General features: G+C 47.2%; 2 protein-coding genes across 6 annotated transcripts in view; one reads left to right on the top strand and one right to left on the bottom strand.

Moving 5' to 3' along the window:
- TG (thyroglobulin) overlaps window positions 1-15,613 on the top strand; it is a 273,223-nt gene that overhangs the window by 193,085 nt on the left and 64,525 nt on the right. The window lies entirely within an intron of this gene.
- The window catches only part of SLA (Src like adaptor), an 83,634-nt gene that overhangs the window by 22,201 nt on the left and 45,820 nt on the right, over window positions 1-15,613 (bottom strand). For 3 of the 5 annotated variants that reach the window (XM_077944056.1, XM_077944058.1, XM_015146024.3), the window contains one exon: window positions 1,175-1,275. In XM_077944056.1, the coding sequence (XP_077800182.1) occupies window positions 1,175-1,235 (61 nt within the window). In that variant the 5' untranslated portion in view covers window positions 1,236-1,275. Of the gene's footprint in view, window positions 1-1,174; window positions 1,426-4,686; window positions 4,836-15,613 lie in introns of those variants that run through there. The other 2 variants (XM_077944057.1, XM_015146023.3) reach the window with 2 other exon arrangements.

Here is a 15,613-nt window from a genome sequence, read left to right on the forward strand (position 1 = left end):
GTGTGGGGTAGCTGGGTCTTGGCATGCCGGCTTGGGGGCATCTGAGGCCATTAGACCACACGAGCTGGGCCTGTCCATTTTGGAAGCGGTGAGAAGGTTCCTTTGTGAGTGAGCCACAGAAGTCATGAAATGCATAGTACCTGGAGGCAGCGCAGGAACCTGGCACAGTCCACTCCCCTGTCAAGCTGGGCAGACAGGGCAGCCATCTGTGCCAGTGAACTCCTCCCAGTGCAGTGCTGCAGGGGCTGCTGGGAACCATGTGTGGTCACCCCTGCTAGGAGATGGGACACCAGACCCCAAATGCTACCATGTAAGGTGAGAAGTAGAAGTGTCCAAGGTGCCCCCCAGCCTTCCTAACCGTCCCTTTCCCAAGACCCCAGAAGATGAGAATTATGGACTAGGAATCAGAGGAAATAAAGGTCAGGCCATTAGAAGGGGCCAGCATAGCTGAGCCCAGAGCATGGTGGATTTGATGTTCAGCCTTTGCCCATCGTTCACTGGTGTTCCCTCCCAGGCCTCTGACCAGTTGCTGAGGGACTCTTTGTAGCTTTGAGAATCTAGCCAAACCTGACATCTCTCCAAAAAGCTGACTTTTGCCATCACTGATTGACCTGCAATATTAGGCTCTTCCCCTGAGAATGCCTGTTACCTCGCAGTCCCACCAATGGGACATAGGATTCCTTTGTTTTCAGGAAGATGTCACGACGGTGCCTAGCTTAGAAAAGTAACACAGATCCAGCTCTTGCGGGGCTAACTATATGGATGATATTATATTATGGGCTGCCAGAGTTTGGTAAACAGGAGTCTAGATTTCAGAATCAGATGAGCCTGAATTGGATATTTATCAGCAAATGCCCAATGATGTGGATCCCATTCCCTTTGTGAGGCTCAGTTTCCCTACCTGGAAAATAAAGGGATTAAACCAGCTGATCTTGGAGATCCATCTCAAAATGCCAAAGATTTGACATCCTTCAGGTGTGCCAAGCATCCAATCCTTTTCATCTTTTAAATATGAAATATTTGAACCACAAACAAAACTAGAGAGACGGATATAATGAGCCCTTCAGTACCCGTTGCCCCATTTAAGTAGTTATCAGCATCCACCAATGCCCAGTCTTTACCACAGGCTCTTGTAGCACAGACTTAAGCATCTCACCAAAGAAGCCAGACTTACCCTCTGGGTTGGGCAGGGGCCTCTCGGCAGGTGCAGGGGCGGATTTCATGCTGTTTCCCATTTCTTTCTTTTTCCCTGGGGCCGCTGGTGATGCCCAGAGCCTACGGTATAGGAGACAGACGGGGAAAGTCAACCGTGCCCTGAGCCCTCCAAGTGGAGAATGACCCAGTTTAGAGAGCATCATGCATCATTTTTCTGGCAGCTTGCTTCTTGAAAGGCGGCTGTTTATATGTGAAGACGAGATTGGTGAAGATTGGTTACTTTTGCGCAGTTCAAGTTCTTTTATCAAGGGAATGACAGAAAAACCACAGAAAGGGAAGTTGCTAGCAAATGCTGTTGGTGGCAAAAGTTTCCATTCCTTCGCACCCTCGCTGAGGATGGTAAGCAGCCACAGCAGGGTTTGTGTGAGAAACCAAGCAGCATTTCAGGTGGCCCAGAAAGTATCTCCACTCAGGGGCCCTCACCATCAACTCTGTGCACCAGGAATTCAGAGTACAGAGCTGTGTGTCTGTACAACCAAAGGCATGAAGACAAGGTACTTTCTGCTGCTACTTTTTGTCATCCGTTTGAGTTTGTCAGCATGCTTTAACAAAGGATGAAAGGGGAAAACTTCCTAACAATTCTGCGTACCGGCTGCATGCTGCTGAAGCCCTTTCACATCGACTGTTACGTTTGATCATTGTAAAGTCCTTGCATCATGCTTAAGCCTATTGTGCAGTAAGGGAAACTGAGTCTCAGAGGGGGTAAGTGACTCGTGTGAGGTCACATGGCAAGTAATTGTTGAGCTGAGATTTGAACCACTGATGCTAAATCTCTGGGTTGCTCCATAACAGTTTCCAAGGTAACCACCCAGGCTTAAATTCTCGCTGTGTACTTATAAGCTAGATGACTACGGGCAAGTCATTAACCTTTTCTGTTTTTGTTTTTTTGAAACGCAGTCTCACTCTGTCGCCTAGGCTGGAGTGCAATGGCATGATCTTGGCTGACTGCAACTCTGCCTCCCGGGTTCAAGCGAATCTCCTGCCTCAGCCTCCCAAGTAGCTGGGATTACAAGCACACGCACCACACCCAGCTAATTTTTGTATTTTTAGTAGAGACAGGGTTTCACCATGTTGCCAGGCTGATCTTGAATTCCTGACCTCGGGTGATCTACCTGCCTTGGCCTCCCAATGTGGTGGGATTACAGGCGTGAGCCTCTGTGCCTGGCCAAGTCATTAACCTTTTTCTAATCATTTGGGAGGACACTAATCGAACGAACAGTGTTGGGTTGTGGTTACAAAATTAACTGAGATAAAGCATGGGAACCACTTTGAACATGGCCTGGCATAGAGTACATGTTAGTTATTACTCTGTTTACTGATTGTCCTTAATGATAAAAGTTCCAAGTCTAGACCTTCATACGAATATTTTGGAAAGAGACATAGATTATCAGAGAATAGGGTTTTAGGGAAGCCACATTCCCTCTGGATGGTAGAAGCACGGAGAGGAAGCCCACATCCATAAACAGAGCTCTCTCTGCTTTGTGGGGTCAAAGAGAAGAGATGGAACAGGGTCGCCCCGTCGGCCTCTAGCCCAAATGGAAACTAATCTCCCACCTACCTGTGTCTGCAGCTCCGGATCGAACCTTATGAAGGGCACAAAAGTCAGCCCGTCCAACTCCCACCCTGGCCTTGAATCCTGTCTCCATGCCCTATGTGTACAGGTTCTGGAAAGAAGTACACTCTCAGATGAAGGCCCTGCCCAGGCTGAGGGAGGTCTGCACAGCTCCCTGATTTAAGGGAAGGGGCGGTGTGAGCTGAGACTCCTACTATATTAAGAAACAAGGAACACCAAAATGAGAGTTGTTTAAAAGTCCATGTATCTTAGACATTTACATGAATAACTTGTCACTTACTACTCAAGCTAATGCTTAGTGATATTCCCAAGACAATGACAAGGCCTGCAAAAGCTATAAACTCATAGTGCACCACAGAAGGGTTGGCTAGAACAGGCAGCATGTTTAAAGTGAAGTGCAAATCCCATCCTTTTTGGATCCTATTGATCTTTGTGACTAGAAAAGAGGATGCCCTTGCAAATTTAAGGATCGGGCCCTTCTTTCTCCACTCTTGCCCCTACCATCCTCACAAACCAGAAAAACATCCACACTTAAAATCCCAGGGCCTCTACCTTGTAGGAACCTTCTAGCAGCTGGGCAGGTTCTAACAGCAACACCTGGAGTCCAGGAGGGCAGGGATACGTTGACGGTGTCTCCATCCCTGAGCCTGGCGAAGGTACCCAGGAAATGTGCTTCCCCAAAATGCTTACAGAAACACAACAGGTGGTGTGACTCCAACCCACATTCCCCGCAGTTCAGCAGACACTTCCTGGGCATCTACCCGGTGCTGGGCCCTGGGCCAGAGACTTGAGGAAGTCAGGATCCCACCCACATAGTGGGAGTGTGCTGCCTCCGAGGCCCAAGTCAGGCAAGAGGGAAGAGGCAAACCAGGCAGCCTCCCTGGCCCTGAGGGGATTGTAGCCACACAGGCTGCCCCGCACAGGCCTCGGGAAGCATGCGTGTGACATGCAGAGGCTGTCCTACACAGGCCTCGGGAAGCATGCGTGTGACATGCAGAGGCTGTCCTACACAGGCCTCGGGAAGCATGCGTGTGACATGCAGAGGCTGTCCTACACAGGCCTCGGGAAGCACATGTGTGACATTCACAGGCTGCTTTGCACAGGCCTCAGGAAGCATGCATGTGACACACACAGGCTGTCCCACACAGACCTCATGAAGCACATGTGACATGCACAGGCTGTCCCGCACAGGCCTCAGAAGCATGCGTGTGACATGCACAGGCTGCTCCGCACAGGCCTTGGGAAACACACGTGTGACACGCACTGGCTGTCCCGCACAGGCTGTCCTGCACATGCCTGCCTCTGTACTGCTCCTTGGGCCTCCTGGAACCTGCCTGCTGCCTTGGTTCCTCAGACTCTTTGTTTATCATCACCGAGGCCTTCGGGCTTCTGGGGAAAGTTCTCAACATGCAGAACTAACTCTGAAACCACATGTATGCTGGCCTCGCCGATTTGCCACCATCTCCGGTGTCCCCAGACACAGCAAACTGTCCCAACAATGCCTTTCTGTCCTTTCAGCCTGACTCATCGAGTGTCATTCAACACCTAGTGATTGTGCCCAGAAACCTCCAGATGACAGGGTGCCCCCAGCCTGGCCAGCCTTCCCTCCCCTCTGTCCCCTCCCCCAAGCTGCTTCTAAGCAGCAGGCTCCCACCACAATGTCTGATCTCTCCCCTCCTTTATGTCAACCATTCCAGAAAACAAGTCAGAACAAGACTTTGCTATCCATCAAAGAGAATTCCAACATCCTCTCTCTTCCCAACAGCTCTATCATTCTTCTCAAGCATTTGTGTGCTATTTTGGAGGGAGTCCTGCAATCCACTACAGGAAAAAAAAAAAAATTAAACTTGCATTTTTGAGATTGGAGAAATGAAGTTCATCCAGGAAAAGAAACGTACCCAGGGTCACAAGATGAGAAAGTTTGAGTCAGTCCTGGAGGCCTGGGTTCTTCTACCTTAACACTCTTCTCTCCTGTTGCTTGCACTCCCTCCTGTTCTGTCTTGCCAGTCAGAGTTCAGTCTCCGTGAAAGAAGGGGCTGTGTCAGGGCTGTATGACGACCAAAAAAACCATCAGGTCTCAACAGCCCTTTAGTGGTCTGCTCAGTGGCTTTCTACAGTCTTCAAGAAGGAGTTAACTTATCTGAAAGAGGCTTTTATTTGAGAAGAGTGAAAATGCCCCCAGAGAATGAGAGCTGGAGTCTCTCTAATGAAATGGCTGAACAATTTGATTTAATCCGTGACAGTTTTATGCAGTGGCTGAAGGTGGGAGAGAGGGTACCGGAGACATAATTGCTTCTAAGAACAATAGAAAAGGGCAAAAGAGAAATGAGTTAATTAACACTGGCTCTACAAATTCTTGATTTCTTTCTCCCTTTCCTTGGTGGTATAACTCTTAGGTTTCTGGGTCATAGAATCATAACTGCTATTACCTTATTTTCCCTTCGGTCTTTGGACCAATGCTATTTCCTTTGTGTGAACTTGGACCTTGGTTTCCTCTTCTGAAAAATGAGATGAGTGAAAAAAGATGATCTCCAAAGAGCGAGCCTTATAACCCCATTTAATTGTAGCAATCAAGACTCAATGGTTTTTAAAAATTATTAATAAAACAACCATTGGCATTTTTCAAATGAAGTCCCGTTAGACAGAATCCCAACTCTTGTCTTTATGTGCTTCAGAATCAACGGAAGACAGTTAATGTGTACAACCACCTTCTGGGAGGCAATTTGCAGATATCGTTGTGTTTAATCTTACAAGCATTCCCGAGGGCAGATAATCTTTTACTTTGTTAGTGTGAGAACGGGGTTTAGTCACCTGCCCACTGCCCTGGAGCTGGAAACCTTACATCTCCTGACTTCAGGACCTACACCTTTTGCTCAGGACCATGCCACTGTCTCTCCAGTGTAAGGAACTCTGGTCAGTGTGCGGCTGGCTGCCATTTGAGCAGAAGCATGGCATGGAGAGGTCACATACTGGCATGGCATTGCCATGGACAATGTGGGATATGCCGGCCAGCAGCATATCCTCGTAATAGGTTTTTGTTTTGCAGATCTGGGTCCTTTCATTGTGTGCTCTGCATTGTCTTATAGATCCAGGTGGGGAGGCTTCTCAGAACCTTCCATTCCTGGGACAGCGTCCTAGGACAGTTCTGTGTACCTGGTCCATCTTGTGCTTCTGATGCCTGGCCTTGCTGCTGGGAAGGAGGGTAGCCCGAACCCCTTTATTTCTCTCCCAAAGGGGAGAGAAATTGAGGAAGTCCAACCAAGGGAAGGCAGGTCATAAAGCCAGGAACTCAACCCTTGGTGACAGAATTAATTTGAAAATGTACTTAGGGATGCTACCTTCCCTTTGGCCTTAGAAATTTCTGCTGCAAAGTGTGACAGCTATAAGCCCATTCATATGACCTTCTTCTAAGGCATGGGAACACGGTACAGCAAGTGGAGAAGCCTCACTGTCTACCATATATGTGAATGCCAACAACAACAGTGATAACCAGAACACCCCCATCCCACAATTGGTCATCCTCTGTCAGGCACAAAGCTAAGCGCTGTCCAGCCAGTATGTCCTGGGTTGCTCAGAACAACCGCAGTTTATAGCTGAGATCAGTTAAGTGACTTGTCCAAGGTTATACTGCTAGGAAGAGGTGAAACTGGGATTCCAGCCGGGTCTGCCTGCCTCTAAAACCTGTGTTCTAATGGCCACCAGTGCTGCCCTGTTTTTCTGTCCTCTGGCTAACCCAAGAAGGCAACAGAAAAGTGATTTTTAAAAGTCATCAGGCTGGGCGCGGTGGCTCACACCTGCGATCCTAGCACTTTGGGAGGCTGAGGCGGGTAGATCACGTCAGGTCAGGAGTTCAAGACCAGCCTGGCCAACATGGAGAAACCCCATCTCTACTAAAAATACAAAAATTAGCCAGACATGTTGGCACATGCCTGTAGTCCCAGCTACTCGGGAGACCGAGGCAGGAGAATCACTTGAATGCAGTGGGCAGAGGTGGCAGTGAGCTGAGATCAGACCATTGTACTCCAGCCTGGGGAACAAGAGCGAAACTCCATCTCAAAAATGCAATGCAATGCAATACAGTACGATACGATACGATACGATACGATACAATACGATACGATACAATACGATACGATACAATACAGTAAAATAAAAGTCATCAAAGCAAACCTTAGGAAGCATAAACTTTGGGGGAAACTTTAATACAGTGGAGGCCCTGAGAGATCTCTTGGATGTCACTTGGCAGTGTTTGGAAGCCCAGGTCTGGGTTTCCAGTGGGGGTGAAGGGTGCAGAAGTGCTGCTGGAGCAGAAGAAACAAGAGAGAGAGGCTAGTTGAGGCATGCTGTGGTCAAAAGGGCAGGAGTGAATTGCAAGGAATGTTTTCTAGCCTTTCACAGCATTATTTTTAAAAGGCTGTTACTTAGGAGGCTGAGGTGAGCAGATCACGAGGTCAGGAGATCAAGACCATCCTGGCTAACACGGTGAAACCCCGTCTCTTCTAAAAATACAAAACAAATGAGCCGGGCATTGTGGTGGGCACCTGTAGTCCCAGTTACTTGGGAGGCTGAGGCAAGAGAATGGCATGAACCTGGAAGGAGGAGCTTGTAGTGAGCCAAGATCACGCCACTGCACTCCAACCTGCGACAGAGTGAGACTCTGTCTCAAAAAAAACAAAACAAACAAACAAAAAAAAACTGTTACTGCTGTGGAACAAAACAAAGAAACAAAAAGGAATACTAGCTGTGCTTTTAGTATCTCCGTTTCATAAAACTATGCCACTCAAATGCATACATATGGAAAAATATTAAAGAGAAATTTCCAAAATGTTTCCAAGGACTCTCTCTGGGTAATGATTTTATACGTGAATTTAAATTTCTTCTTTGCTTACTTATTTCTAAAATACCCAGATTTTCTCCCAGGTGCATGAATTGCTTTTATAATCAAAAGGTTGGAAAGAATGAGGGCGCCTTAAAGAAGAGATTTTCAAAGCAGGCAGGCCTGAGTGCAGATTCCAGCTCCCAACCTGCTGGCTGTGTGTCCTTGGGCAAGTTGCTTCACTTCTCTGAGCCTCGATTTTCAAATCCACTACTTTGGGATACAAGTATATGCTCTACGGGGTTGTTTTGAGGTTGAAATTATGGGTCATATCTAAAGCAGAGATATGTTTGGTAAATGGCAGCTAAAAATTTACCAAAGCAGGGGCTAGGGTTGGCTAACTCACTGTGCAAGCTTGAGCAAGTACCTTCCTCTGTCTGGGCCAAAGAGTCCTCAAATCTGATGGGGAAAGGGTTGGGCTGAACAGTTTGTCATGGCTCTTTTGCCTCAACGATTTTCCTGCCGTGACTGTACCTAGTACTGGCACAATTGACTAGGGACTTGCTCAGTGCTGCCTGTGGTCTGACCCTTGGTTTCAGGAAAAATAAGAGCTGGCACAGGGGCTTAGCATCCGGTGGTCTCCCTGGCAGGATTTCCGGGGTTACCCACCACATCCTGACCTCACTCCACAGGTGCACCTCTCCCAGTGCGAGGCTGGGGGCTGCCAGGGCTGCCTGCCCTGTGACCCACATAGTCCCCTGCTCTCCTCTAGGGCAGGTGCAGCCACAGGACTATTCTACCTGCTCCCACCCCACCCCCATCTGCTTCTCCTTTCTCTGCACTGCAGAGGAGGGCTGCGGCATACCAGGGGCTCTAGGAGCACTGGTAAGACCTACAGGGGCAGATGGCCAGCTCAGAGAGGGCATGCAACCCCCAGCCTTCTTCTCAGGCCTGAGTCCAAGCCAGAGGCCCTCAGGAGCTCCTGGGGAAGAACATGGGATCCTCTTACCTAAGATATTTCAAACGCCTGGAATCCCAGCACGTTGGGAGGCTGAGGCAAGTGGATCACCTGAGGTCAGGAGTTCAAGACCAGCCTGGCCAATGTTGTGAAACCCTGTCTCTACTAAAAATGCAAAAAATTAGCTGGGCGTGGTGGCAGGTGCCTATAATCCTACTTACTCGGGAGGCTGAGGCAGGAGAATCACTTGAACCTGTGAGGTAGAGGCTGCAGTGAGCTGAGATCACATCACAGCACACTCCAGCCTGAGTGACAGAGCAAGGCTCCATCAAGAAAGAAAGGAAGGAAAGAAAAGAAAAGAAAAGAAAAGAAAAGAAAAGAAAAGAAAAATTCCCCAGAAGCTCAATACATAGAACAGATGAAAGCAAGTAGCTGCATGGGGCTGGGGGCTCAGCTCAGCATCTCATCCCTCTACTACTCTTAATAGGATACCTCAATCCTGGGGCGTCATAAAGCATCACTTGAAAAGTAGCAACTCAGCACTCTGACAGGACAAGGGAAAGACTCAGAGAGGGCAAGCAACCTGCTCAAGGTCACACATTAAGTTTGGATGAATGCATGACTCCCTGCCCAGCACTCCATCCCCTGCAGGAGAAGCCATGCCCATCTATCTGTTAACCAGGCTGTGGGCCTGACCCATGTGTCCAGGAGCCTGTGTGCTGGCCCCCTCTACCCTTGAGTGCCCAGAAGGGAATCTCATACAGTCTCAGGCTAACAGAGAGGATGGACTTTATGCTAAGACCAAAAGAGGATGGAGATATCCTAGTGTACATTTTAAGGTCGTTTTAAGATATGGAAAGAAGCCAGAATTTAGGCCTGTTTTAATTCCATTCTTTATTAAGTCACTAGACCATTCTTTCATTTGTTTTTGTTTTTGTCTTTCATGGACATAGTCATATGTGACTTCTTGGGTATTCTCATGGAAGGATTGGCAAGAGAAGGTGTTGAGGGCTGTTCACAGCCTACAGTCTCCGTGGCTCACGGCCACATTGACGCAAGGGCCTCAGTGACCCAGACGTGTCAGTACAGTGAGTGGGTGTCTTATGAAGAGCTGTCTGGCACACGGAGCGGGCAGCAGAGGCCATTCCTGACGTGGCTTTGATACTTCATGGAAATAAAAAGAGCCTCCCCCACCCATTTCTTTCTTTCTAGATAGACTTTCTGTACACAGAGTCCCCCAACACACAGGGACGGTGAGGTGGGGCACCAACCCAGTCAGCCTGTGGCTCTGTTAGACTAGAATATATTTGCTGACAAAACCAGGCTATAAATGGGGTTTGGGCCCAGGCCAGGTCCTGGATACCTCTAGATCCTATAAGCAGACTGGCCTAGCAAACGTTGGCAATGAAGAAAGAGTGGTAAAGACAATTATTTTAATCCTAGCCATTACACAGAATGGGGAAACAATGACTAGGAAACAGGCCTTTTCTTTTCATTTCAAATGTGGATACCTGAGAAAGGCAGGTTTCATCACAGAAGGTGGAGGTAGATGGAAACTTTCATGAACATCCTAAAGGTCACCCAGGCATCTAGGCACAGGGACTATAAAGTCCGTGATTTCTTTACTGCATCGTATTTCCCAGCAAGAGTTACTTTTCCTTTTTATTCATACATGTGAATCACAGCATTACTCATAAACTTATCAAGTAAGATGGGAATCAGCATCTCAGCTGACACAGCATTTGCCAAGACCAACTCCTGATCTGCGATCTCCCCTCACTGTCAGTCACTTGTCGAGGGACATGGACCCCAGAACCCCACACTCTGCAGCTCCCAGGCATTTGGTCTAATGGGGCTTGGTCTCTCTAAGGAGATCTCCATGATGTTTTTAATTTGCTATTAATGTGCTCCTCTTTTGAGCTCACTGTTCCCTCCTTAGCTCCTCAGGAAAGCCGATTGCCTTGCGGTGGGTCCCAATTCAACGGTTATTTGTGTGACTGCGTGGTGAGTGCCCGTCTCCCCTGCTGAACCATAAGTGCCTTGAGAGCAGCCAGCAGGTTTGTTTTTACTCTCGGCTGGGACTCAGTAGATGCTCCATAGGGAAATAGAAGGGAACAGTTAGAAACAGAAGAAACAGGCTGGGCGTGGTGGCTCATGCCTATAATCCCAGCACTTTAGGAGGCCAAGGCAGGTGGATCATTTGAGGTCAGGAGTTCAAGACCAGCCTGGCCAACATGGCAAAATCCCATCTCTACTAAAAATACAAAAATTAGCTGGGCGTGGTGGGGGATGCTGAAATCTCAGCTACTCGGGAGGCTGAGGCAGGAGAAATGCTTGAATCCAGGAGATGGAGGTTGCAGTGAGCCGAGATTGTGCCACTGAACTTCAACCTGGGTGACAGAGCAAGGCTCCATCTCAAAAGAAAAGAAAAGAAAAGAAAAGAAAAGAAAAGAAAAGAAAAGAAAAGAAAAGAAAAGAAAGGAACTGAAGAAACAAGGTGAGCCTAGGAGATCATGGATTCGTGGTGTGCTAGTGAATGTCAAACAATCAATGTTCCAGGGCGAAAAATTCCTAATAGTGTGTGCCAATTTCTGTGGTGTAAATTCTCCCTCCATGCTGACTTCTAGTTTCGGGTGTGACATCTCTGAGGACAGAGTAGGAAAAAGATGTGTGTAATGTGCCTCATAAGTCAGCAGAGGCCGCATCCAGACACGACTGGAGCAAATCAACTCTTTATGGAATCTTTCTCCCGACAAGCATCTGTTTTTGGAACAGTTGCCTACAGGACTCTCTGTTTTCAAAGCAAAAGAGACTCATCTAAGTGGGCATCCACTATGCGGAGGGCCTAAAGCAGATGTTTAAAATACACAGACTCATTTGATGCCCCCAAGAACATACCATTTTATAGACGAGAAAACTGAGTCTCAGAGAGGCTAAGTAACTTGCTCAGGGTCATACAGTTAGTTCAGGGCTGGGGCCAGCATGGGAATCTGAGTCTCGGAGAGGGTGCTCAGGGTTGCGAGGCTTGTTCAGGGCTGGGTCCAGCCTGTAAATCCTTTATCTTTTTACTCCCACTCCTAATTCCTTCAGTAATACCTTCATCCCAGCTTAATGAAACTTTAATTCTAAAAGCAGATGCTCTAAGAGCTGGGACTGCTGGCGAGACCAGAGGAGAATGCACACAGGCCTGGGAGCTGGAGTGCCCACTGCCCCGTGTCTGCAGGCACCCTCGTTCCTGACCATGGCAAAGCTGTCCCTTCTCACTGGACAGTGGTTGTCAACTTTGTCATAAAATCACTGGGATGGGTGGCTCCAGTACTGTGAGGGGGAATTTATCTCAATTGTTTCCCCTAATTTTATCTAATTTTCATTTTCTGCACAGTCTGTCTTTAGAATCCACAGTGGGCCAGTCAACTCCCCCAAGACTGTGGCCAAGTCACTTTCCTCTTTTGGTGTCATTTCGCCTTTCTATAAGTAGTGAAGGGGTCAGCTGGAGGCCTCCCTGTGTCCACCCCAGATTCGTGCCAGCCTGATGAGGCTTTGTGTACAGCAACAGGAGAGGGGGTGCCAGTGCGTATTGAGGAATTACGTGTCCTAGGTGTGTTACATGTACTCTCCACTTGACCTCCACAACTCTCTGGAGTATGCGTCATTACACTGAGGCCTTTTGTCTAACTGGGGAAACCAAGGCCAGAGCATTCACGTATCTTGTTGGAGTTTGCCCAGCTGGAAAGTGCTGGAGGCGGGAGTGGAATCCAGGGGTCTGGCTCTAGAACCTGGCTCCCAGCTACCATGCCCTTAGACCTGAGGAAAGGGATGGAGGGCAGCCTAAAACAGAGCTATCCTTTTTTCTGGCAAGGTTATGGTACTTTCTTGTGTGCTAGAGGGTTATGCATGTCATAGTTATTCAGCAGGTGGATTGATAGGTTTGTGGATAGAGCAGTGTGATGAGAGGTGGGTCCAGACACTCTGGTGCTTAGAACTTGCATTCAGAGGATGCATATTTTGAACCGATTGTCCATGTGGCTTGGAAGGCATGTAGGGGAGAGAGGGGAGGAGTGGGGGGAGGTGGCACATCTGCAAACGGGGACAGGGAACACGTTCAGCTCCCAGGGTTAGTGTGAGAATTAAATGAAACTGGCTGCACTGACTACACTTGGTCCCCTCTCTTGTCGCTCCCTGGCTCTATTTCCTTCGCTGCACGTACCACAATTTGTCCTTATGCATTTGTTTCTCTAAATGCTTATTGCTCCCAGGGCAACTTTCTTAGGATAGGGTTCTATTATATTCCTCAATGAAAAGTCATGATCTAGCAGGTGCCTGTCACATAATGCAAGCTCAGTTAGTTAGAATGAATGACTGAAGGTATTGTATATAAACTACCTGGCACAGTACAGACAAGAGGTGGTCCGCTTCCAGGGAAACCCGGACCGTCTGAGGTAGTTATTTTGCCCCTAAGCACAAGCCAGCAACAATTCTCACTTTCACCAACCCTCTCTACACACATATACACACCAAGTCCTCCAACCCTGGTTCCAGTCTGCCTGGTGCTAAGGAGGGAAGCATGACTTTGCAAAGCTGTTTGACAGCAAAAGAGAACCACTGAGCCCCCTGACCCCTAAAATTGCTGTCTTAGCTAGAGTTACCATAATCAAATTGGCTCCTCCCTTAGCGGTTCTCAGATAGGAGGAAGTGGTTTGAAAAGGGTGTACTTATTTCCTTCGGAACTTGTAGGGAGATTGAGAGAGGGCGGAAGTTGATCACGTGGTGTGACCTCAAGGGATATTTTATTGCAGGAAGAGAGGGATAGATGGGAGGATGGATAGACAGATAGATGGGCAGATAAATGTACGAACAGGACCCTTGGCTGCTAACAAGAACCAAATGGTTTGGTCTGAAATATGCTGGAAAGTTTGATGGGAATTTTAAGTTTCAGCCTCTCTCAGAGCTGGGAGAAATACATTCTTGATGAATGTCAAATAAAAACTGAAAACCCAGCAGCATCTATTAATTCAGGGCACTGATTTAGGCGCACTAGAATGAATAATTTCTGTCTTTAAGAAGGCTCATTTCCCTTGGAAATACATTGCCAGATTTCACCATTCAGAATGGGGAAGTTTTCTTCCGAAAGTGACTTAGGAAAGTTTTATTCAGAAAGTGACTTTAGTTTGCTGCAATGCAAACCTACCCTTGTCTGTTTCGTTTATATTAGATGGAGGAACAAGAAGAAATACATATTCAGAAAAATGGAGGAGTGCCCCACTCATTGCTTTAGCAGTTTAATCCATCATATGTAGTACTGCTTGTTAATAGCTTTCTGCCTAGGAAATATAAAATGGATATGATATATTTTAATTGTCTGATTTAGAAATGATAGCAATAGCTCCTATGTAGTACCTATTATCTCCTAGGTAGTACATGTAAACTTCTTTCAAACATATAAAGAAACTGGTCTTCTTTTTACAAGGAAAATACTAACACTCAAAGGGGCAAAGTGACTTGCACAGAGTCACAGAGTTCTTTGCTGGCCCCAGAATGTTGACTCAGGTGCGGCTGATTACAGCACAGTCTTTCTATGTTGCCATCTTGCTGCTCTGATCTAGATTCTAGTTCTGTTTAAGGTGAAGGAAACTAATTAGATTTCAATTTGTCTATTCCATAGGTTTTTAACGTTATTATTATACTTTCAGAGCATATTAAGCACTCTTAAATAGAATTCTTCTTCTTCTTTTTTTTTTTTTTTGATAAAATTTCACTCTTGTTGCCCAGGCTGGAGTGCAGTGGCGCAATCTCAGCTCACTGCAACCTGCAACCTCCACCTCTCAGGTCCCCCGAGTAGCTGGGATTACAGGCACCCGCCACCACAGCCAGCTAATTTTTGTATTAAATAGCACTCTTCTGAATGGAGACTATTAGTTGCAACATACTTGCCAGAATTTTGACCTGAGCTTACCTCTCCAGTTTTCAAAGTGCCACAGCCCAGTTTCACAGCTCAGCATCTCATAGCAAACCACAGAATGACAATTTAAAGACAATTTAAAAACCCTCTTCCTAAAGTGAAGAGGGTACTACTTTAAACACAAGCCTCAGCCCTGCATCCGCTTGTTCTCGCTGAGGCTCCCCCAACCCTTTAGAGCCCCTCACTTGCTTCTACCTCCCACCAGCTATGGGACTTGGACAAGCCACCTAACTTCTCTGAGCCTCATTTTCTCAGTTTTCAAAAGCAAATAACAACCACCATCCTATAGGATTGTTCTGAGGATTGCAGAAAAATAACTTTTTATGCATTGCTCCTCCCCAGTCACTCAGGATGGTAGATATCACCTCCTGACACCCCTATGCATAGCCGCAAGTGAGGACATTCTGAGGCCAAAGCTCAGGTCACTTCTTTGACAACAGGCTCTCTCCATATGTACGCACCTAAAAGAATGTGGAGTGTGCCTTTTTCCTTAGAAAATTCCAGTTGTTCTAAATCTCTTCCAACTCTAACATGCTGTTTCCAGAATTTATATACTCCACGTTTGCCTTTCCTTTGATTCCTCCTTTCCCCCATACACATCCCAGCTGCTCAGATTGTTATTAATTATCTTCGGCATCTTCTTAAAGAAGATGCATACAATCACACTCCAAGTAGCACTATTGCAATCCCTCAACCCACCTGGCTCCATGCACCTTTAGACATCATGACTCCAGCCTGATAGCATTTACTGAGCACCTGCTGTATGCTGAAAGTGGCCTGGGCACTTAGCATATGTCAATTTCTTCACTTTGCCCTATACCTGGGTGCATTATGTACCATCAGTGTCACTTTACAGATGAGAAAATGAAGGCCTGGAGAGGTTTAAATGACTCCCTCAAGGTTGCACAGCTAGGAATTCTGATGGCAAATCCCAATTGTCCTTTGTAAGAAGCCTGCTAAGTGCAAGCCTTTTTGGCAGAATGTTTCCTCTGGCAACATCCTGTCCGTGCTCCTCCAGCCCTTCTCTCCACAGAATTATGTATCCAACACCCACTGAGCCACTGCAGTGTGCTGGGCACCAGGTTGGGAGCT

This window comes from Macaca mulatta, chromosome 8 (assembly GCF_049350105.2).
Source record: "Macaca mulatta isolate MMU2019108-1 chromosome 8, T2T-MMU8v2.0, whole genome shotgun sequence".
Taxonomy (NCBI): domain Eukaryota; kingdom Metazoa; phylum Chordata; class Mammalia; order Primates; family Cercopithecidae; genus Macaca; species Macaca mulatta.